The 24,865-nt window shown below is 42.0% G+C and overlaps 3 protein-coding genes across 5 annotated transcripts in view; 2 read left to right on the forward strand and 1 right to left on the reverse strand.

Annotated features, from left to right (window-relative positions):
• The first annotated feature begins 620 nt into the window (after positions 1-620).
• On the forward strand, positions 621-1,925 carry LOC121598078 (general transcription factor IIH subunit 3). The gene is made up of 6 exons (XM_041924619.1): positions 621-665; positions 741-921; positions 991-1,186; positions 1,252-1,497; positions 1,569-1,741; positions 1,806-1,925. The coding sequence occupies exons 1-6, from the start codon at positions 659-661 to the stop codon at positions 1,867-1,869; spliced, it is 867 nt and encodes a 288-aa protein (XP_041780553.1). The 5' UTR covers positions 621-658; the 3' UTR covers positions 1,870-1,925.
• Positions 1,568-3,643, reverse strand: LOC121598076 (5-methylcytosine rRNA methyltransferase NSUN4). Its single transcript, XM_041924612.1, has 3 exons — positions 3,532-3,643; positions 2,158-3,455; positions 1,568-2,091 (listed from the first exon to the last, which is right to left on the reverse strand). Exons 1-3 carry the CDS (start codon positions 3,595-3,597, stop codon positions 1,947-1,949), a joined length of 1,509 nt encoding a protein of 502 aa, XP_041780546.1. The 5' UTR covers positions 3,598-3,643; the 3' UTR covers positions 1,568-1,946.
• A 2,407-nt stretch (positions 3,644-6,050) lies between these two features.
• The window catches only part of LOC121596309 (CD63 antigen-like), an 86,453-nt gene continuing 67,638 nt past the window's right edge, over positions 6,051-24,865 (forward strand). The window contains exons 1-2 of one of the 3 annotated variants that reach the window (XM_041921137.1): positions 6,051-6,309; positions 6,599-6,798. The gene's annotated coding sequence lies outside the window, so the exon portion shown is untranslated. The remainder of the gene's footprint in view (positions 6,310-6,598; positions 6,799-24,865) is intronic. The other 2 variants (XM_041921138.1, XM_041921139.1) reach the window with 2 other exon arrangements.

Below are 24,865 nucleotides of genomic sequence, written 5' to 3' on the forward strand. Positions count from 1 at the left end.
TCCGGATGATAGCCGGATTCGACTCCGGATCAGTCCGGATATGTCCGGATCGATTCAGATCTGTTCGGATAAGTTCGTATCAGTTCGCATGAGTCCTGATGAGTCCGGATGAGCCAGGATGGGTCTGAATGAGTCTGAACGAGTCCGGTAGCGTCCGGGCGAATAGTTCAGGTTGACGTTACAATTGCTAATTCTCAAAATGACTGTCATTCAGACAATTATTGATGATTGCGACTCCGGAAAAAATGGTATTTACCCATCACTAGTGGTATGTAGTTCACAGAATAGATCCGGATTACAATTTTCTTAGCAAGATAAGTAGAAATACCGTTAAACAAAATTTTAATTCAAATGGACCACGTTTTTCTACACTGGCTGCAGAAGTAACACAAAAGTACGCAGCCAATTCCAAAAACACGGTGGTAGCGCTGAGAAATAAAAAAAACGTAAAATAATGAGAAAATCCGTACATTTCCGTAGAATCATTCCACAATTTCGTGTGCTTATAAAACAATATTTAATTAATGAGTTTGTAATGGTATTAAAATATAATATACAAAAAAGTTTACATAAAATGACCAATGAGCACCCACTATTCCAATCCAGCTGTCAAACTGGCGAGCGAACATAAACAAAACAAACCAACTAGGAAGCCGCAATGGACGGTGCGTGCTCGTAGCAATTGTTCCATTTTTAAGTGTAATTTACCTTCTTACCAACAATTTCACTGTGCTTTACAGAAAACAAAGACGCCAGCTTGCTGGTAATCGTGCTCGATACCAATCCCTCCCAGCGCATAATCCGCGAGAAGCCGCACAACCTCACGCAATGTCTCGACTCGATCGTGGCGTTCGCGAACGCACACCTGATGCAGAAGGCACAGAACAAGCTGGCAGTGTTGGCCTGCCATCATCATGCGACGTAAGAATGGCGTGATTAGTCCTATTGTTCTAGTAATAACTCATCCTTTCATTCTACCCAAATTTGCAGCCAGTTCCTGTACCCAACACCCGGCAAACCGCTCGACATCCGGCAGGTCGACGGGCAGTACGAAGTGTTTACACTGGTGGAGAAAACGATCAAGCAGAAGCTAGCGCACATGATCAACACTGCGCCACCTTTAACGACACCTACCGAGTCCCTGCTGGCCGGCAGCATGTCGATGGCACTCTGTTACATTGCACGGGTAACTAATGCTGCCCTATTGCGGTGCTATTCTGCTTTTTCTCACCCACATTTTTTTGTGTCCAGATAAATCGCAACAAAGCACCCGGTTCGAAGATTAACTCGCGTGTGCTGGTCGTCACCGGGAGTAATGAGTGTGCGTCACAGTACATGACCTACATGAACGTGTTTTTCACCGCACAAAAGCAGGGCGTTGTTGTAGATGTGTGTGCCCTCGATAAGGCGCTCAGTTTGCTGCAGCAAGGGTGCGATATTACCGGCGGGCAGTACCTTCGGCTGGAGCAGCTGGAGGGTTTTCTACAGTATCTTTTGGTTGGTATAGCAGTACAGATACAGGGGTTGAAAGTGTAATCAATAACGAACTTACGTGCTTTCCTATCCAGTGGGTATTCCTGCCCGATCCGCAGATGCGCTGCAAGCTCGTCCTTCCGCCACCGGTGAAGGTGGACTACCGTGCTGCATGTTTCTGCCACCGCGAGCTGATCGACATCGGTTACGTTTGCTCCGTTTGTTTGTCCATCTTCTGCAAATTCAGTCCCATCTGTACCACCTGCCAGTAAGTGACGACTTCCATATTCATCAAATTATGGAGTGCTCACATCATTTTCTTTCACTTTCAGTACCGTCTTCAAAGCACCGGCACCGATCGCAGCCAAACCGAAGAAAAAGAAGCTTAAAGCGTGAATCTTCATTTACTCTCGAAGGCTAACAATAATAAATGCAGCCTCTCCTATCCATCACATCTATTCTCTCTACTACTACTACTCATTCCGAACCATTTTGCAGATGTACATTGGTCCGAAGTTGGCGGGCAGGAAGGGTAGCACGAGCTGCCCGTACTTGAGTGTGGTCGGGTTTGCAAATTTAAAGATATCCGTCAGCGGTTGCATCATTAGGCTGAGGTCTCTGAAAGCAGGAAAATGAGGTTATTATTTTAGTCCTTTTCTCTGCCCAATTCCAAGCGTGCCTTACTTGATCGTAACGGTCATTCCGATCTCACTGAACACGTTGCTCAGCGCCATATGCACCACACCATCGTTCTGTACCGGGCTTAGGCTGCACGTGGAGTACACGAGCGTTCCGCCGGGCCGCAACAGCTTCAAGCAATTGCCCAAAATGCTCGCCTGCAGTTCGGGCAACCGTAGCCGCTCCTTCACGCGCGACGGTTTGAAAATGTTGTTATCGTTCTCCATCACCGAGTGGCGATCGTTCGTGCACGGTACGTCCACCAGCACCCGGTCGTACATCGAGTACTCCTGCAGGTTGCGCGCATCGGATTGCGTGATGAAGCAGCGCTTCTGCTTCCACTTCTCGTCGAAATCGTACAAATACTGGCGCATCAGCTGGCGGATTCGGTTGCAGCGGCTCTCCTGCATATCGTTCATTACCATCGTGCCGGGGTGCAGGGTTTGCAGCAGGAGCAACGATTTGCCACCCGGTGCCGCACAGGCATCCAGCACCCGATCGCCCGGCTGCACGTTGAGCGCTAGCGGGGGCAAACAGGAAGCTCCATCGAACAGGAAGTGCGACAACACCCCCGTGCTACACTTGCGGGGACTGCGGAAAGTGGACACGTTCGCCCGTTCGTACGTGTACAGGTGCAGCTGTTCCGGGATGGTGAACGATTCGTCCATTTCGATTTTGAGCGGAAAATCGGTACTGTTGCTGTAGTATTTGTAGTGTTCCGACTCGAACACGTAGTCCTCCATGCCTTTAAGCTTCGAGGCGGGCACAAACTCGTGCAGTGCCGCTGCCGTACCAACAGCCGGATCGACCATGCGCTGGTAGTCGATCTCCGAATCATCCTTCAAGCTTTTGTCGAGCGATTGCTTATAATCGACTACCTTTGCTTCCGCGGCAGAATCGCTCCCACTGTTCGATGTGCTCAAGCTGCTGGGGGCCGCACTCGGATTAGCCCGGTACAAACTGTCCGTTTCCGAACGCTCCTGATTCGCCTGGAAGGCGGCGACGCGGTCGCCCATCTTGAACACTGTACCACCGGTGGTCAACTGTTGCTGTTGCTCTTCGCCGTTCGCCAGTGCGCTCTTGCGAGCCATGTAAATGTCTCGTAAGCTTATCGCCCCGTCCGATTGGAGCAGCCGGATAGTGTCCTCCGTGTCGCCGAACTGGTTCACCAGTGCGATGTACTTGTGTTCGCACTGCAGCGCTATCCGGACGCTTTTCCATCGTGCCCCAAACACGGAGCCGTAGAAATCGTCAAAGTTTTCCAGCGCCCGGTCCTTGGGGAACTGTTTCTTCCGCAGCTCGGACTGGAAATGCAATTTCATGGAGGGGTGATTTTAGTAATTGTACTATTTGCTTGTTGTCCACTTTTCCTCCACTTACCCAATGCGTTTTTGCATGCCGAAAGCGTTGTAAAATTAAGGGTAGCCGGTGAGTCGGTCGCAGCATGCTGGATGTTGACAGTTATGTAAAAGCCGCTGCGGGTACTGTAAACAATAACAAACAGCTTCCCATGTGGTTGTCAGCAGTGCTGCCAGCAAATCGATTGTAGCGGAACTTGGGGCAAGTGTGCCACCTTAAGCATTTCAAGTTATAACTCACTAAAACGTGTTTTTCAAAAGCCGATTTAAATCTCATAACCATTTTACATCTATTTCCTCCCTTATAAATGAGTTTCGCTTGAAAAAAGTGCAAACAAAACAGTTTTTGAAGCGTTTTAAAAAGGGTCCAAAAAGACGTTGTTTTTTGGGCTATGGGGCAAGAGTGCCAGTCGTATGGGGCAAGACGGCCACCTGGTTAAAATAACCGTGTTTCTTAGATAATTGGAAATTATTACGTTTGTACCACTAGTGTATGTATTCCTACATCTATTTAGTCCTCAATGAACCCTTTTTGACCACAAACTGTACCACAATATGGTTTGTTACTGTTCTGTTTTTCCAGGGTGAAATCCGCTCACAATAGCGCACCATTCCGCAGCACGCTACAACAATGTTTACATTTTTGACAGCTCGCGCCTATGAAAGATGGTGGCACACTTGCCCCAAACAGAGATGGCACACTTGCCCCAAAAGTTGTAACTTTTTTAAAATTGAATTTTTCAGTGACAAAAAGAAAGTTTTTTTCAACTAAACCCACAAAAAATTTCACGTTTTCTCAGCTATACGGTGGTGTAAATATTTTCTCGGTTGATTGTTCGCATGATTTTTGAGAGCTTATTTGGTTGGATTAAAAAATTATAATATTCTGCTCAATTTTGAAACTCAATATAAATCAGTTTAAAACAATGGGAAAAATCGATTGGTCTGTATGAAATTAGGCTCAGAATACCTTGTCATTGGAAAGCAACCAACTGTATACACAATTGATCATTAAACTAAAGTTTTTAAGGAAAAATGCTTGGTGGCACTCTTGCCCCGTATGGCACACTTGCCCCAAATTCCGCTACGCATGAACACATTTTGAACCCTCCGTTTATTTTTATAAATTTATATGATTTTTCTTAAGGCTAGGTCATAGTAAAGCAGTCCTGTTTGAATTTGTAAATTAAAGATGTTTGATTTTTTTGTGAGATTATTTTACCGCTGTTGCTATTACGTTCGAAAAGAACACGTGCAATGGAGATTGAATGAATTAAACAAATGAACAGATGAACGCGAGAAGGAGAGAGAGAGAGAAAGGGAGAGAGAGAGAGAGAAAGAGAGAGAGAGAGATAAAGAGAAAGAGAGAGAGAGAGAGAGAGAGAGAAAGAGAGAGAGAGAGAGAGAGAGAGAGAGAGAGAGAGAGAGAGAGAGAGAGAAAGAGCGGGCTGGCGGCGATCTTTGCTTGCTTTTTTTGGTCATCGAGGCACTGCCATTCGTCGGATCTCAAATTTAAGTAGTTTTTTTACCGTTTTTTGATGTGAAAATGGCTGAAATACTTGCACAACACATTTACATATCAAATGCAACGCATTTTCAGTCCAGTTTAAGAACACAAAAACATGGAAAAATAACATATTTTCTGAAGTGGCTTCCTATGTAGCAAGATTTGACTGGTTGGGTGAATGCAGAGTTTATCATGATGTTAAAGATATTTCATCATTTTTTTGCGTTCGTCCTACGCTCAATAAAACGAGGTACGATTCTAAAGGCCGGGCTACATTGATCGTACTCCATAGCGTAATTTCGATTTTCACTAGCGCATCTGGCGGCGGCTGACTGAAGCATTTTGCCAATCAGAAATTTTGCTGCTTCAGAAAATATGTTATTTTTCCATGTTTTTTACTTAAACTGGTCTGGAAAAGCTATGCAATTGATAGATAAATATGTTGTGCAAGTATTTCAGCCATTTTCGCATCAAAAAACGATGAAAAAAACAACTTAAATTTGAGATCCGGCATGACCATTCCCTCGACGACCAAAAAAAGCTTCCACCAGTTTCCGCCAGATGCGCTAGTGGAAAATCAAAATTACACTACGGAGTACGGTCAATGTAGCCCGGCCTTAAGACAGCCCGAGAAGCATCTAAAAATTCTAGAGAAACGACCAAACTATCATGGGAAAAACTGTCTCAGAAGTCTGTAAATGCCGACATGACCACGCTTTGCACCTTTTCTCAGCGAAGGAGAATTCCACATTTTTTGGCAGTTTTGAAACCTTTGTTTGTTTGTTCCAAATGCTTCAATTTGAAATTTAGGAGAAACTTGAAAGCCTAATAAAAACAATCTTTGGTTTGAATTCCCGCCTAAAGTCGAAAGTGAACATGTTGGTTCATGATACCGATTGAACGATCTCGAACGAATTCGACAATACGCCCCTCGTCGTACGAGGAGCACACTCTCTCACTTTCTTTCACTCTCTCTCTCTCTCAGTTCAATTGCACGCCGCCTGCAGCGAACAGCTCGCTCAAGGGCCCACACGACACGCGTACGCAACCATTCGTACTGTTCATTTCCTCGCGAGCGGAAGCCCAGCGCTGCTGCAGACACAGCTCCGGAATCCATTTCTAGGCGTACCTTTGCTTTTCCCACGCGCGGCAAGCCGTTTCTATAGCAACCCGATTGTGTTTTCGGGCAGCGTCCGTGTGTTCGAACAGCAGCAGGTGTGAGCGACCCTCAGAGGCAAAGTAATACACAGCAGCAGGTTTTGCATACAGCGCACGCGACGAGCCCTTACCCCCGTGAGTGTTGGTGTGAAGCGGAATATCGTGCCGAATCAATATTCTGTGTCTTCCCCCTCCCTCCCTCCTCCGATAAGTGATTTGTGTCGACGCTAACTGTTTTATGCCACGGGAAGATAGGGCCGAGGTGGTAGGGGTCTCTGAAAATCTGAGAAATCGTTTTTTTGAGGCTTGTGGCTGCTGCGTTTTAGCATTTGTGTGTTGAGTGTGTGTGTTTGGGTGTGTGACGGTGGTGTGAGGGGGAGCGGGGTGTACCATTTTAACCGTAAAAATATGTCTTCGATTTCAGGTCAGCGACCATTTTAAAGTGTGTCTGTGCGAAGTGTAAAGTGCTTGCAGAGAAAAAGAAGAGAGAAAGAGTGAAGAAGTGAAAAAAGTGCTGATAGTAAAAAAAAAACCCGTGCATTGGAATAAAGTTGCACCATCTTTCGGGGGCCGTGTGCATCGTTGTGTGAACGCGCAGAGTCGTGTGCTGTTAAGCGCAAAAAGGTTAGTTACAGCTCGTATTTGGTTGTTGTGTGGGAAAATGCCATACGCGTTTTATGTAATGAAAATATCATAAAACATCAATGCGAGCGTATGGCTTTATATCTGCTTGAAGCATTTCCAATGCTTTTTTTTTGTTCTTCCGGACAAACTGAACTTTTATCACAAAAACCAGCCCGAAAGCGGGACGCCATTACGATGGCAACGCTCCTGTAGCAGTCACCAAACAAAGCAAAACAACTTGGAAAAAAAACACACAACTACAGTGAAATACCGTTGCTATGGGAATAGGAAACGGAAGCCATCGCTTGCCGTAAGTAATGGAACGTGTCTCGCTCGGTACTTCGCCGCGTCTGTCTGGCTTGCTTTGTTAGAAACTCCGTCTTGAACTGCATCCTGCTTACCCTCTCTCTCTCTCTTTCTTTCGCGAAAGACGGCGGGAGTAGAATGGCCGGATCAAAACAATGGAAACGCATCAAAACAACACACACACCCTTCGGCAGCGGTCGCCGTCGTCCGCTCTTCCTGTCGCTCTGTGCTTCGCTACAGCCAATTCCCGGACCGTGTTTTGGGAAGTGGAAAATTCCATACGCGTTCGTTCTCTATACCGAGTCAAAAAAGGACGTTTACCTTCGTTCGACAACGAACCGTCGTGCCTAGTTGCTGATGTTAATCGTTCTGGGAAAGTAGGGAAAATACCCTCCGGTTTACTTCGATACTTGACGGCAGCCGGAAGGTTTGTGTGTGTGTGTGGGTTGTGTGTTTCTGATTTGTGTCGTTTTGTGCCAATAGCAGACAATTTTTGGGGGTGTGTTGGCAGTGCTGGAATTGAAAGCGGCGGCCTCTATCGGGTTGATGTTTATGGTGGAGTATTTTCGGGAGACACCCTTCCTCATTTGTGTGCTATTCACACGTTGTGCTGTGCTGGTGGGTGCGTGTGCACGGGACGGGTTTGTGTTGCTATTCAAGTATGCTCGTTCCGTTCAAGTGGATATTCTGTTGTTTATTTTGATGCGTGATCCAATTTAAATATTTGAACAATTGTCGCTCGTTCGCACACGCAGCAGGTAACCGTTTTGAAGTGGGGGAAAAAGAGTTTCTGAAGATATCATTCTGAAAGCGTTGTTCTTGTTTGAAGATAAATAATAGCAAATTTTGCTTGTTATATTCTTACACTTTGTTAAAGTGTGAAATGTTGTACACCTTCCCGGAGTATCTCGACCGAGGCCCTGCAAACATCCCGTTCAACTAGTAAAATCTCGTCTGAAAAGCATCAACACTCTAGTGTTGGGAGATTCGGGATTCGGAAGATTCGAAGATTCAATCCCTGGAAAGATTCGATCTGATCGGATCCCGTTTGTAGGATTTGAATCGTTAAAAGATTCCCTTGCGATTGGGATTCGTTTGCGATTCGATTGGGATTGGGATTCGTTTGCGATTCGATTGGGTTTGAGATTCGTTTGGTATTTGATTGGGATTCTAACTGGGATTGGGATTGCGATTCGATTGGGAATAGGATTGTGATTGGGATTGCGATTGCGATTCTAATAAGAGGCTGTCTCAGAGATACGCTATTAATGGTTGTCGAGAGAAACCACGTATCTCTAATTTCGTAAGTCAAATCACGCAGTTTTCAGTCAAAATATAGCAAATGTTCGTGTAATGTAGAATTTAATGAGAAGTTATAGTCACTAAATATATTATTTGATTTGAAAGTTGAATAACTTGGAGTAAAACAGAATGACCTCTTATTCCAGCTTTAACTAATTCACCCCTCCCCCCCCCTCCCCCGTTGCGAACTAGAATAAAACGCTATACCACTTTGGGATAGGGATTCAAAGATTCGAATCCCATCCAGGATTGGGATTCGAAGATTCGAATCCCTTCTGAGATTCATTTTTCCCATTGTTACAACACTCGAGAAAATCAATTTTGATAAGTTTTTGGAGGGAAAAGGCGAATATCAAGAAATCGGTAAAAATCGGTAAAATATCGTTGCTTCTGCTTGTTTTTGCCGCTTAGATTACATTTATTTGATATTTATCGTTAAAAAATCACCCATTGTAAGGGAAAAAGAAAACAAACAAGTAAATATCCTCCTTAATCCGCACCATAACATTGTCGATGTATTTTAAATTTAACTAAATTTTCATGCACAGCAATATGTTAACAATATTAAGGTAATTTTGGCATCTAATTTCGACTTTAACCTTTCCACTAAACTCATTTCGAGACACAATTCCATAGTCTTGCTTTTAATGCACCAACTTTTGGCCATAAGTCATCCATGTTTGCCCCTAGTCTTCTTCTTCTTTGGCTCAACAACCGATGCCGGTCAAGGCCTGCCAACATACTTCTGGGGTTGGCTTTCAGTGACTTATTGATTTCCCCCCATAGCAGGATAGTCAATCCTACGTATGGCGGCACGGTCTATTTGGGACTTGAACCCATGACGGGCATGTTGTTAAGTCGTACGAGTTGACGACTGTACCATGAGACCGGCCCCTAGTAGAAAACACAATAAATTCACTTGATATTAGATTAGTGATATTTGAAACGATTGTAATCTTGTTTTTAAAATTTGAAATTTGTATAAATTTTAATAAATTTTCACGGCACTATTTGCACCTGAAATTGCATGCATGAATGTTTGAAAAAGCGCCATATCAATTGTTCATTAATTGATACATTGATACTATTGATTAAGTGGCATGAATTACTGGGACACACAATTGAAGAAACAAAGTAACCACATGGCAAATAACAAAATGGCCTTAGAAACAAACATCGATGATTAAGAAACAAATTTCAGCGTCAATGGCTGTAGGTAAAGTGATAAAACTTTGTTTGTTATTTAACACTGATGAGTTGCTGGAACTAGTGATGTGCTCTTTAGAAAGCACCCACGACTTCGATCTTACCCCGGTCATTGTTAGTCCGATTCCGACTCCAACAAAATCCGAACCAATAGTTCTGCCCGGAGTCGGATTCGTCCGGAGTCGCCTGCAGTTGTCCGCAGTCGCCGGAGTCACTTGGAGTCGTTCGGAGTCGGAGTCATTCGAAGTCGTCCAGAGCCGAGTGGAATCGGCTGGGGTCGACCGGAGTCAGAGTATTTCGGAGTCGTCCATAGTCGTTCGGAGTCGTTTGGAGTCAACAGCAGCCGTCCGGAACAATGTGCTTGTAATCAGACATTTCATTTCGTTGTGTTTTTCGTCTTTCACTTCGCGCGTACACTTCGCATACAGGCCTTTGTTGCCGATTCTGGACGACTTTGGACGACTCCGGACGACTTCTGACGACTCTGGACGATTCCAATTGATTCCGGACGACTCCGACTACTAACGATTCCGGACGACTCCAGACGACTCCGGACGACTCCGGGCGATTCCGGACGATTCCGAACGACTCCGGATAATGCTGGGCAGTCGGTTCTGAAATTATTGGAGTAGGATCGGACTCGATTCCGGATTTTTGCCAACTTTACCCATCACTAGATGAAACGCAACCAACTAATACAAAACCCCCATTGGCCATTATTGTTGCAAGCCGATCTGCTTAACACTATTTTATCAAGTTGGTTAAAATCATTCGACCGTGACGGTAAACTTTGCATTTCACCTGAGCTTTAAAGTAATCCCTCCCGTACGTCGGTGCCCCCGGGGCTTCTCGATCCCTTGTCAGAGCTCAAATGATTCCACATCGACCCCTTGGAGTGTAAGATGGGTGTGAAGGGGGGCTACTACCATGACCTTAACAGGATTCTCACAGGAGATCTGAGGCGAAATGAGTGCGCGGGGTTAGTTCTTCGGGTGAGCCTCACCGAATACACCTAAGGCAAGAGAAAAGACGAGCAGCAGCGCTAAGTGTTACTTGAGCTTGCTGGGAACGTTCTTTTTGTATCTCTTCTTTCTTCCCTCCCATCAGTCTCTGTATGCCCGGGTTGCCTTTCATCGCCTTTTCGGACGGCAGCACACGCTGCTGCGGGTGCAATATGCGGGGTTGCACTTGAAAACTGCATTGCGGTTGGTGGCATCAATGAGCAGAAGCAGAACGTCCGGGGGAGACACTTCACCCCAGACGGTTCTAATGTATATGCGGATCGATTCGTTAGAGGATATGCTCTCTGGAGCTCCGGTTGGTGTGGTGGCTATGGTGTAGACGACGCCTCGAGCTGTGGAGAATGAAAGCATGCCAGCAAAATTAGAGCAAGCCCCGGAGGCTAAGGTAAGAAAGATCCCGTCTGCAAAAGCTGTGGGGGCCAACTGTTAGCGACTTTTCCTTCGGTGTGTTTTCTTTTTTTTTTTTTTTTTTGGTTCTGGGTTTTTAGCTTTTTTGCTTGCATCGTTAGGACTAAAGTAGGGCTGCAATCTGCACTGAAGCCGAATTTTTACCCCCAAACCAAAGCGCGCTAGCCGCGCTCCTAAGTGAAAACTCTCGCTGTGGTGTGGGGTCTTTGTGTGGCTGTGAGCAAAGGGAAAAATTGGATAAACCGAAGGAAAAGTGGGTTTTCGTTGGAAGTTTGTGAGCGAGGGTGAGGATGGAAAGAGTGTCCGAGTGCTTGGTGTGTGATATGTGTGTGTGTGGACACTTGATGGTTTCGTCGCTCTAAGGGGGGAGACTTTTATTCCATGGAAAGGACTTTTCCAGCTGTATGGTGATTGGGAGAAAAAGTTTTCTGTTTGGTGTTTTCAGTAGAACGAGGGATAGATTAAGTTAGATCTCGAGTTAGTTTTGTGGGACATGTGTTGCGTGAATTTGTGTGTTTGTGTTGGGTTTCCTATGGCATTTTTTTTAAAGAATTAATTGGAGCTAATGTTGCTAAATAGCTTTAACTGAAAGCATTTGACGAACGATCAATTTTAAACTCTTGTGATAAATTGAACAAACTAATTTGTGTTTTGAAGGTCCAGAATAATACTTCACTTTTTTTAAATAATGCTTTAATTGGATTAGAATAAATTTTAGTAACTATTTTGAAGTCTGATTAGAATCCACTCAAACATTATTTTCAATTTTTATATATTTCAATTATTTTAATTTTTTTTATGAAAATATTTGACGTCATTAATTTCAGTTTTGTTTATGTGTGAATTGAAGGTTTAGAATGTAGGTTTTCTTTTTGTTTTTGAATTTAAGTTTGAATTTTATTTTCAATTGCAAAAACTGTTTTTAGATTTGTCAGATCTGCCCTATATTTGTGCACGCTTATGATTACGACAAGCTTTACTTAACAGTTATGGCAAGGGAATGGGCACGTACCTAATCTGACACTGATCCTCATGTCAAAGCATGCAGACGGGGCAGCCAGAGGAGCCTAGTTTTACTGGGGCTTCCCGTACAACTGTGTGCGTGGAACGCCACTATCTGTATTTGAGTTAACGATGAGTGAACAAAATGGCAAAGCATAAGGCATCCCTTCTAAGGTTTCCATGGAGTAGTTTTTGAATAACCAGATGCATAGAAAGTGCTCAGTCTTTTCTCGGAATATGAAAACCAGTCCAATATGTCGTCTATGAAGTAAAAATGTTGTTTTCATTACGAGTTTGAGCTGCATTTCATGAAGCTTTTGTTAGATGGTAGCATTCTTCTGTTTGCGCTTGTACAAGTGTGCGACGGATTTCGTTCCAAGGTTGCGCTCCAGTTCAGACCACGAGCTCGTTTTCCCGAAAAGAAATGTTTCAATGCGAAAACACAAGAAGAGAGCGCAAAGCAGCGGCAGCCAGCCAGCCAGCCAGCAACATGTTGACACGGAAGACAAACAACGGTGTTGGCGTTTCTCGGGCGACGGCATGTCTTTACCGTCTTTTCGCACCATTTTCCCGTCCGACGCCCCAAGAAGAAGAAGAAGGTGTGTGTGGTGTGTGTTTGTTGTGCGATGATACATAGACATACATCAAAGGAAGAACGCCTAAAGCCTGCAAAGTGGGATGTAATTTCGAGTGAGAGCTAGGCGATCTAGGCATGGGAGGAAGTGTGGTATCCATCGCGTGGGGGCATCACGTGGTGCACGAGGAGGAAGCTGTGTGGTTTTAATTTTCCTTAATCGTTGCCGTTCCGGTTTGTTCATTTGCAACGTGTTTGGGGAAGGAAAGGCAGCGGATACTTTCATAGCACCCGCAAAGACCACAACAAGCAACAGGACGTGTGTGTTTTTGTGTGTGTGTCTTTTGCAGTTCGAGAAACCAACACTGAAGAAAAAGTTAGAAGTGCTGCAAGGATGACGAAGCTTCTTACATAAAATGCTGTATTTGGTAAATTGTATTGGGAGCATAGCAGCACACGTGTATGACGCTGCCTACGCTCAAGACGTCTTTGAACAAAGGCTTTTTCCACAAACATTGTTGAAGATATGTTGAAGATTTAATTACACGGTTTCTTGAATTTCGTTAGTCGCATTTCCATGTATTTCTATAAACGTTGTCTTTGTCTACTTACGGGGAGCTTGGCATGTTTACGAACTAGTTTGAATTTATTGCCAGTGCATCAGAAATGTTTGTGGATTCCTGGCACAAATTATAATCGCTATTTGCCATTGAGGGGATGCTGTTCCATGTATTGTAGATGGTATTACTGATCTTGTTGAGATATAGGTTACAATTCTCTGTAGTCCATATGGCGTCTATATGGAGTAAGCAAAGACCTCGTATTATTGGCTTCAAAGTTTCGTTTTAAATAGAAGCGTACCCTTGTTGTCTGAAAACTTGTTATGTTCGTTTGTTCGCCCCATTATTGAATTTGCTAGTACAGCTTTGACCCGTTTACATCAAGATGGAATAGATAGATTAGTGGCTATTCAAAAAAGTTTACAAACACACTCTTCTACCATTTACCATGGTCGAACATTATTCGGACTAGAATCTTTACAACAACGTAGAATGACGGCACAGAGTATTTTCCTTCACAAGGTTGTAACAGAGATCATTCTATTCTAATGCATATTTACTTTTTATTTCCTTTATATTTACTTTTTATTTACTAGCAGACTTCAGGACTTCTTTATAATGCTCCAGGGACCCAGAACTCCAAACGATGAACTCTTATAACGCTCTAGGGCACGTCGTTCATTTTCACCTAAGGACTTGTTTAAGACGGCTTTTCGGATGTTTATTTCATGTCCGGTGTAGCTATTTTTTCTATTAACTAATTCATCTCTAACGTTCAATTCAATGGTGTCTGTTAAAGCTTGGTTGGGATTCTGGTCTTTCAATTCTAAGATTTATTTTGTAATGCGTTATGTGCGCAAAATTTGTGCAAAATTCAATAAAATTTAAAATACATAAAATATGTGATTTATGTACAATAATTAAATATTTCTGCAATATACTTGTGCTCAGTAGAAATAGATCTAACAAAGTAGAAGTTTTACAAATTATTCACAAAAAACTACATTGATTTTTTTTCAATTTTTCATCCGTAGATTTTTGCATAATGTTGATCAAATTGATTAAAATGTATACTCTGGTAGTAGTCAGAAATCGAATGTTGATTGTTTTCAAACGAAAAATGAGTTCAATTAGTCCGTTAATGTAATGAATATTGAACCTATGACTAAGGAAGGAATTTCAAGGTAAATTGATATAAAAATACAGGGACAAATTTAACAAAATTCTGAAAATTCCACCTGCGGTAATTATATTTGTATTAAGGAAGATGGAAAATTCATTTGGATCAATTGCCCAGCTTTGGCAGAGGACTCGCTCAAATTCCGTATCCAATTAGTTCCAACGAATGCCTGACTATGCTATTTGGGTTTCACTTAGACCCGTAAATTAAAGGACATAATCAATTTGCTGTACCACCATATTTGTTACTGTTAAGCTTATTTGTTTTAAAATATTCCCATCCATTTCATTATATACGCAGCAAAGCAGCAAAGATGAAATTCAATCCCCATAGCATTGGATTTACACTTGCGCAACGAATTGCAACGAAACCGGAAAGCAACTCTAAGGGCAGCTTCACACTAAAGTAGTGAAGCTGTGCATGCAAAAGCGCGATATATTTAAGACTTGTGCAAATCTCTCTCGAACGCTCGATAAGAAAATGGAACCTCAGGAGCAATATATTTGCCCTGGGGGGGAAACCTTACATCTTCCATCGCCTCAGGAAGCAAACCGAAGCAAATGCGCCTTCCTCGGGACACATTATCAAGAAGCAAATTTTCTGGATGAAACTGTAAATAAAACGAAATGAGTGAAGCGCTCTGTAGACGCGTCTCAAGCTTGCTGTGGGAAGAAGCAGTGGCTAATCTGTTTCTCAGAGCAAAAAGTGTCACCGAAGTGAGTCACAGAGCATCAACATTCCGCCGCACGAGCGTACTCAACAGATTGGATGCTATGTGCCTTCTGGTCTTACTGATAGAAGTATGTTAAGAAGAGGAAATTTAATAATGATTCATTATGTTTTTTTTTTTGTCAATCGTTTAGTTGTTATTTACTGTTTTTTTTTAAAGGATTTTGACTTCAATGTTCAATATGGAATAATCGAATTCTTGATAAAGTTTCAAAATTTGCTTCGACTAGTACTTCAGCTTTCTGAAAATCGTCTTTTAATAGATTGCTTTTTTGCGCACCAAGCAAACAATCTATCCCTGTCATCTCCTTTACCGCAGAATGCAATCAAAATCTTGGCATAACTTGCGTTGGCGTGAAAATGATTAAACTTTGCTTGATTTTTGGGCGCCAATGTCGAGCGATCAATCATGCTTGTTTCATCCAAACTTTTGCTTGGAATTTACCGGAAATACTTTGTTGCTATGCACATAAAAAGAATAAAGAACCGGGAAAGTAGTAGCAATCCTTAAGAATTTAATGAAAATCTTCAAACAATGAACCGTTTGTAATTCATTAGATAACGCAAACGGCGGGGCAGAGGGCGGTCACGTTATTGAAATTGATTAATGCACTAACCAGTTTATCAACAGTCAACCCTATATATTAGCAAACCCAGCATTAAATGCCGATGCCATCTCTCTCGCTGTCTCTCTTTCAATTGATTATGATAACGAAATTCATTCCCTGCGCCGCTCTGTTCCATCTCTCTCGTTCACTTCCCTGACTTTCATTTCTATTGAATCAATAAATATTTTGATTTATTCCCCGGCACACACTGCGTACTGTGTGTACACAATTGTACAGAGAGAAAGAGAGCATTTTTCGCCTTTCCCGCCGTCAACATTCTTGGTGGATTCGCCGTAAGTTTCCGGCTTTATTGCCGATCATCAATTCCCGTGTCCGTATCTCCGCTTTGCCCCGCGCACCATCACGAACGCATATGTATCGTACGACTGTCGGGATAATTTTATTACCTTTCCCCTCCAAAGGTTAGCATCTCTCCTGGACGATCGCTGTTTCTGGCGGAGACACATAAATTGTGGAGAACTTGTACGAGTTCTTTCGCCCTTGCGAGTGCCGCTTGGTTTGTGGTGTGTCGGTTTTGTTACGCGCACGGAGCGCGTTCGGTTGAAGATAATAATTGACACTCAGGCCTGTAGTCCACCGGAATTCAAACCCACCTCCAGGGTTGTGCAGGGGGTGTGTTTATGAGCGATAGACCCGATTCTGTGTGTGGACAGAACAGAACATTTATCAATGCACAGAACAACAGGGCGCAAAAGGGGCAGAGACAGTAGTACATTTTTGTGGGTACGCACTTTTTTGGGGCAAAAGTTTTCAAAGAAGGTCCGAACCTCCATTGAATGATCTCATCAAACGCATATGAAGAAAAGAATGGGGAGGACGTCGGCGTGTAGAGAAGCGTGTTTGGAATTTTCTTCATAGGCTCTGAGAGACGTCGCGGGTCAAGCATATCACACAAGACGTGAGGCAGCACACTCGTGTAAGACAAAGAAAGAGCCTGCGGTTTTGATGAGGGGTAAGTGTGGTATACGTGTCACTACCATAGTGACTCCTACCGGGGGTTAGGGTTCAATCGATATCGTCTTGTGTGCCTTTGCCCTTTGATGGCTGTAGTAGAAGAAGAAAACCCGGACGAATCTCGATGAATGGTGCGGATGGGGTTGCCTTTCAAGTCTTTTGTCTTTTTGAATGGCTTCTCTTGGTTGTGTGTGTGTGTGTGAGTGTCTGCGTTGGTAGAGCGATCTCGGCCGTCGTCGTGGTCGTCTCGGATTAATTAAATTAAACTTCACCGAAACCACCAGATCGCAGAATCTTTGGCCCTTTCGCACTGGCGATGAAGTGGTGCTGCGTGTGAAATGGGTTGCCCTATCGAGAGAGGCATTAGTTTCTTCGGAAGGAATTTGATAATGATTTTGTAACCTTTTTTGTATGTAGAAAAAGATTGGCTGCAAAACTAATGAACTAAAAATGCATTTAAATTGCGCAATGCTCTTCAAGTGGTCAAGAACTAAACTTGAACTTTAGGCGGCTATGCAAGTATTTATACTTTACTTAGTGGTATGTTTCATATGAATTAGCTTCATTTTAGCTTCATCGCAGCCATTATTGTGTGTTTTTATTGTGATCTAATCTGTTCCACATTCCTTATTTTCTTCTTATTGGATTTAGAACTTAACTTGTGCCATTTTCATGTGTATTTTCCCCCAATTTTGTGGTACTGTGTATTAATAAATTGTATTTTATTTTAGTGAGTTTACTATTTTGTTCTTTTTTTGTTTCTTATTATCTTTTTATGCTTTTTTGAATTACTCCTTTTCTAATACTATTTCTTTCGTTTAATTTGGTTCATTTATATATACAGTTTAAATTAAAAAAAATGCTTGTGGGATGGGAGCAAGAGAAAAAATAATTGTATTTTTTTATTTCAAAATCCAAATTATTACAGGGGTTTCCAAGTCACTTTCGAATGTGCAGATAATTATTCACCACCTCCAAGATGTTTTTCAACAGCTGTCAAATGATGTATTTGCATTAAAATAAAACATGTTTCAGTTCTTGTCCATGTTTTTCCAACACATCACAAAGAACTGTCAAACTCAATCCAGTTTGAGACGTGTTGAAAAATATGCGGAAGAACTTAAATATTATTGTTATATAAATACAACTTTCGACAGCTGTTGAAAAACATTTCGCAATCAATGAAAAATGTTGAAGGACATTGGTTAATTGACTCAGAAAAGCCTGTAATGAAATTGTATATTCAAATTCAATGCTACAATTAATAAAATTTTTTGGATGTAAAGAGGAAACATTATTTATTTAAATAATAAATTAAAAATTAAATCAATAAAAAAAAGAAAATAGAGGGTTGTCAAATCAGTCTCGAATGTAAACATACATTTTTTAATATCAGAATTTTTTTATACAAAAATTATATTTAAAGAAAATAGTGTTGTAGAAAAATTAACCTCAAAAGTAAGAGTGTAACAAACTATCATATTTACAACATACTGATTGATCCATTCAACAAAAAGTTAGTTCTTAGTTTTGAGCAATCTCGATTCACTAGATAACTGTGTGTATATTATAAATGGCACACATTTGGACTTCTTTAACATATCGCACCGACTAGGATTTATGGACACACGACATTTGGTGGAGAAGTGAATTCAATTATGCTGTGGCCTATTGTTGGGCATTCAATATCCAGGCCCTTCGATTTCGATCATTTTTGCATCGGAGTCAGGCGCCTAGTTCATAAAATGCACCTGTGCCCCGATGGCCTATTATTCTTAGTTTTTTGTGCAATTCAATACGGCTCACCCTATTGTTCCCATGTGTGCAAAGTTTTCGCTTGCGCCGAAGAAGTGCACCTCCCCAGAAGTGCAATGTGCACCTCCCGTATGCAGCATGCAAAAAGTTTTCACTGGCCAAACACGGCCGATCAGATTATTTTTCCCTTGTTCCAGCTCTCGGGGTCCGCCATTTTCATTCGGTCCAAAGCCGTCGCCTCGTCGTCATACATCAGTTTCATGTGACGCGGCACAAGGCGGCAAACTGAATAGGCTAATCATTTTTCACTTTTTTTTAGCCGTACTTATAGAATTTTAGTAGAGATTGAAAAAACTTCGTCTATAAAACCCCGCGTGTTTTCTCGCGTTCGGTTCGCTAACGAGTTATTGATTTTATTCAGAACATTAAGCCACACTGAAACATGAGCCAACACCGGCACCGTATTTATTAAGCGCACAAAAACAATAGCGGCCGCGGAACATTTTCACAACTCGGCACTGGAAACTTTTCCAAAAACCCTTCAACCCTGTGCCCTGCGGACAGGGGCGGTGTGTGCTGATAATGGTTTGGAAACAGTTGAATGTTTAAATATTTAATAATCCGCTCGGTGGTGCGCATTTTATGCTGCTTTTGTGTGTGCCGGTTTTGTTTTGCTATTTGTTAGCTGCTGGCCTTTTCGTGCGGTTTGATGAGCACACGGCGAGTTTTTGTGTACTACCACGATCAGTATTTTCATTCAAACGCGTATTCATTGTGCGCCTGTATGATGTAGAAAGGCCACACCGCGCTTCAGAGTGAAGCCAAATTAATTCTTGGTAATTAAAATGAAATGAGAAAAACCTCATTTTCATCACATCATTATCAGTTTAAAATCACGTTGCATAAAACCTCGCCAATAAACACGCGGGTCAGCAGGCGTGCTTGCCCAGGTAGAGATGCGATAAGAGCGCCGGAGAAAAGCCGGAAAAAATGCATCCATCAGCAAGCCAGCTGCGGTGCAAGTTGAACAATTTTGCTACCGAAGAGTTTTGCAGTTCTGCACACATCCATCATCCCGTAATCAGGATAATGGCAGGGATTGACTTTCGTGTGCACCAGCAGTCTTATCACGTTTCCCCTTGCGAGAGAACCAGCCATTGCACAGCTGACCGAAACTCAACTTACTCTAGCTGGTGGTGAGGTTAGCCTGATAACAAGCAGAGTAGCAACGCCGATCTCCTTTCCTGTCGCTGCATTTGCGCATTGCCAAAGTTGTTGCTCAATATTTGGGGCGTCAAGATGTGCTGGAGTGGAAACTGTATAAAAGTAAGTCTGCAACTGGAACTGTTCCACCCTTTTTTGTGTGTCTCTGGGACACATCGTTCACTACTTTCATTGAAAATGAGCAACGAAATATCTCTCTTGTGCGGGGAGTGTTTTAATGCTACTGTGGTTTTATGATGGAGAAGATGATGATGATGATGCTGTGGGGCTTCCATTACTGTGGTTTGGTAACCGGTGCACTGGAAACTGCATTTCGGGGTACATTGCCCGGAAGTTTGTGGTTACTGTGGCCGGTGGATTGCTGGCGGTACGTACCCTTGCCGTGAGGGAAATTGATTGTTGTTGGTGATATAACTTCGAAATTAAAATATTTCAGTTTAATTATACATGAATTACACTGTGAAGATGACACACTATTATAGATACTAGAGTAGGGAAATGTAAATTCAATGTAATGACAATTCTAATTGTTAGTTGTAGTTACTGTAATGTGAAGTGGCTCTTATTAAAAAAACGAGTAACTTTAGCCCACAGTTCTCCCTTTGAAATTCAATAACTCAGGCATACCCAGTCAGATTTGACTGTCTGACATCTGAAATAACGTGTAACGTTCTAGCAGAACACCTCTGGGACCTTTATTCTAAGTCAAATGTCAGAAGATACCTCTCACGTAGCGTACTTACTGGATCACTGAGGTGTCAACTCAAATTACTACTTTCAAGTTGCTTTAGTCATGCATGCTTTTCGGCATACCCACTTTGATCTAATTCCTTGAGGTTTTACAGCAACTAGTAGGTGTTGTGGGTTCAACGCGGAGTCTGCAATTGTCCTCACTTAGTGGTGTAAGCCATCGTATCTCCCCGTGGCCTTATTTCGCTGTTGGACGCCCGATGTTAAAGCTTTCTGTAAACCCCAAAGTCATAATTGAGTCCAACAGATTTGTCTATCTTTATTCGGCAGGAAAATGGAATTTGATATTTCAAATTCACTGTTTACCATCATGTCATTCATGTGAGTTCAATTCCAGTATGTACCATGACTCACTTCAAGCCTTCCGGACTAACTTCTAGAGGTTCTCCATATTGAAATATTTAAATTTGAAATAGGAATTAGCTATTGAGGAATGCTGAGCTTATTATTATAAAATTAATACATTTTAAACTTTATAATTTGAATGTTGAAACTTTTGAAAGCGATTCCATACCCCCCATAAATTATGTCCTTTTTCTACAGAGTTTTGTAATGTAGCAAAAGGCTTTAATTCCTTTTCTGAATTTCGATCCGTTACGCTAGCTTAAAAACACGCTAATCCCACCTTAAAGCAAGGACACGTTTCATAAATTCCTCCCCAATTTCCATGGTTCGTGGTTCCGGGATCACATTTTTTCTACTACAACCAACCTGCAGGATCTGAACGTTTCGCGTTCCATGGTAGTGTAGGGAATGTTGCCGCCACTGTTTCTTCTTTTCCGACCAATTCCTTCGCCCATCCATCACAGCGTCGAGCTCTCTTGTGCTTCAAAAGGAAAAGCCATAATTTAGCACCTTAGCGATTTTTTTTCTTTTATTTATTACAATCTTTCACGTCTTCGCTCTTCTGAGCTCAACGTTAGGCTTCATTCACCGATAAGTATCAATCGTCGTTTTTTCCTCACAAATCAGCACTTTAGAGACGTGCGCGTGTCGCGTTAATGTCTCACTTTTTCCCGTCCTATGTCGTTACGTTTTGATAAGAATCTGTCGGGGGGGTGAAATGGTGCTTTGTCGTGGTGAAAAATCACGATTTGTTGAGTTCTCTCGCTTACGGATTGGGTGTGTGTGTGACCTGAGCTGCATGACAATCTTAAGGTAGACATTTTTTGATACAATATTTTCCCTTTCATTTCCTACGTTTAAGAGATAACTCCCCATTCACTTTGTGACTTCTGTATGTGCCTTGGCATTAATGCTCACTAAAACATTCTCCGCCGAGGGCGTACAGTAATCTGGCAATCGTTTACGAGTAAAACAGCACGATTTGAGCGAGAAAAAAAAGGGAAAATGTCAACACGGAGCAAGTAACCTGTCTTTTCTGAAGGCACCATTATTTGAGCGATCGTACGTGTTTAAGCGTTTTTCCTCCTACATCGTCGTGTGTGTGTGTGTGGAAGCAGCGGAGAAACCCCTGAACTTCGGCGATAAAAAGAGTCGCACAAAAAAAAACCACCCGGCCCCGAAAAATGGGCAATAAACCATTTCGCACACAAAAAGTGGCCGTCTGGACTAGGTGCGATTATTTCATCAGACGCGGACGCGCTCTCGTTTATATGGCATCGAATGAAATTGCACACAGAGCGCGCGTCGGGTGACTGTGGCTACGGAACGGACGATAAATTTCTTGACGTGACGGGCGCTCGTCGGTCCTGTATATGTATGTCTCGAAATCACAAGCCATCGTCCCTTTTTTTTCTCGTCCGTTCGTTTCTTAATCAAGAGATCATGACTTATGATCGCTGACAGTGTGGGAGGTAGGTTTTATTCTGTTTTTTCTTTCTTTTGAGCTGTGTATGTGTTTCTCGGAGGCATTTTTTTTTGTTGCTTCTACCGGTTCCCTTTGACCCAACGGCTGTGGGTAGAGGGGTTGAAAACATCACACAAAATCCATCCGGTAACTGGCTTAGGTGAGATTTTGCCGTCGGGAAAATACGTTACGACAGGATGCTTTGGTTATTGTGGTGTAATGGTCGAGGTTTTATTTCTCGTCACCTCAAACGGGATTCTTTTTCTCCTCGACGTGCCGATACTTGCTTGTTTTTGTGCCTCATTTTATGGAAGAGGAAAAAGGTATATAAAACACCTTTAACTGTTTTCCAGCAAGGAAAAAGGTGGATTGCGTGGCTCGAATATAGATGTAGAATGTTTTACTTCTTTCGAATCGAAAAGGATTTATACATTGTAATGCTGTTGTCTGAAGTGTATTGTCGTCTGAATTCATTATATTTTTATAGGCATTGATTTTGGTCGGTGGTGGTCGGTGATAAAAAATAGGCAATAGAATCGTAAAATAGTGGGTAGGTAAGCTAAAATACATCATAATGTGCCCATAATTCCTGGTGTAAATTATGCGTTTTGCTTTAAAGTTTGGATCGTTATTTGTGGAACATCAACTCAAGTTTATTTTTTACTGCTTTGACGAGGAGGTTGCCTGTTGACGAGGACTTTGAAGGTAGTTGGAATTTAATGCTCTTCATCATTGTGTTTATACCGCAATGACAGAAACTTTGCAAACTTTATCAATTAATGCCGTGTTCTCACGAATACGTAATTTATGAAATACGCCTTTAAAGATCGTAAGAGAAAAGAAGCTTTGAGAATACGATGGAAATAGAATTGTATAAGCTAATCTAGGGACGTTCTCTGCCAGGCAGCGTACAAGATGAAGGTGCACGACGAAATACTCTCGAACAAATTAGTTTGATTTCTGCGTCTACATATTGAGCATTTGGTTGGAGTGATAGATTTATATCATAAGGAATGGATGATATAACATTCCGTTGTACAGACTTTTAATTGGCTTTAATTTGTAATTATCAAATACACAATTGTTTGCCACATAGAAAATAAAACAACCCAAAAATATAGCCTTATAAGAGATCAACGATAAAAGCGAAATCCAAAAAAGAAAGGAAGAAAGAATTAAATTACACTGAAAAAAAGGTTACACAAACAAAGATGAAACAATCGAAGCAATCGAGAAAGAATAAAACCAATTTATTTTATTGCATTTGAACGATAAGAAACGATTATTATGAGACGTTAGACAGAAACGTGAAAACATGATGAAAGAGACTATTGTTGGAGTATCATAGTTTCTATGCTTTGTGTAATGACAATCAGCGGGCGGTGTCTAATAAAGAAAACATCAAAGACATTGTGTCGTGCGTTACAGTGCACAGGCTTTTTGTCGATAAGGCCATGAAAGGTAAACGAACATGCTAACATACCTGTTGCTCGAAGCGGTTAGTAGTCAACATGATAAAAACTTGTTGCATATTAAAAACATGCGTCACGTGTACTCATAGAAGAAAAAAGGAGCATAGAAAAAAAAACACCTGTTATTTAATTCCTTGTTCACTTCGTCAACTAACACCACATGTTTAAGGTCCTTCCTTTTAACAAAGTTAAGTACCCGATAAATGTGGTTAATTGAATTTCGATGTACCTATTTACGCTTTACACGGGGAGCCCAGAAGAGAAGCCTCCCGGGGAAGTGGCTGTTTAATTATTAAACAATATTGCAAGAATAGCACAAACCTACTATTAACTATCTATTATTGTCCTGTCGTGACGTTTCGTGCTGCACCAATGACGACGGAGTATGAGGAAAATGCTTCTTTTATGTGGTAGAAATTTTCCAGCTGGTTCAAAGTCCGAGAACCCTCTTTTGTGTACCATATCGTGATCGTTTTTGCACAACCAAAGATTCACATGGTAGTGGTCGCTATTGAACCAGAATAAAGAACCGTCTATTCGGGGACGGACAAGGCTTGCTCATATCGCACCCAAACCAACACTGGTTGTACATTTTCCCACAATTTGTCGACATGAATAAATTAAATCTTTGTCCATCGGCGATCGATTTTTTCCAATCCACTATGCTCAATTTGCTAACAGTTTGCCTTGGAGCCAATATGGAGTCTTACAACTGAGTGTGTTGTTTTGCATACACAGGTACTTAACTAAAATCGACTACTGAACAAGAATTATGAACCTCAAGACATCTGTATTATTGCTAGCGTGTTCTACTTGAAGTAGTTATTTTAATCGGAAAAGCACCAAGAGGACTTAAAATTCTTCGAGCTGTTATCTACCAAAGGAAATGTAAGCTTAAGATCTTTCTTCTAATTAAACGTCTAATTTAATCGTTAAGTTCAATCACACATTCCATAATGTTGTCGGATTGAAAATCGATGCAAAACTAGAGTTTACGACCTGTTCAAACGTCGACCCGGCTTCGCCTCGACTGGAAGGACAATTGTCATCATTATGTGCGATAATTGATACCAGATATTGGGACCGTTCACCCACCACCCACCACCCGGGTGCGTATTGGTTCGATCTTGGTTTTGTGGTGTGGTTTTGGGTGTTAGGTAGGTGGAAGACTTAAAAGCATATGT

The sequence above is a fragment of the Anopheles merus genome, chromosome 3R (assembly GCF_017562075.2).
Source record: "Anopheles merus strain MAF chromosome 3R, AmerM5.1, whole genome shotgun sequence".
Classification (NCBI taxonomy): Eukaryota; Metazoa; Arthropoda; class Insecta; order Diptera; family Culicidae; genus Anopheles; species Anopheles merus.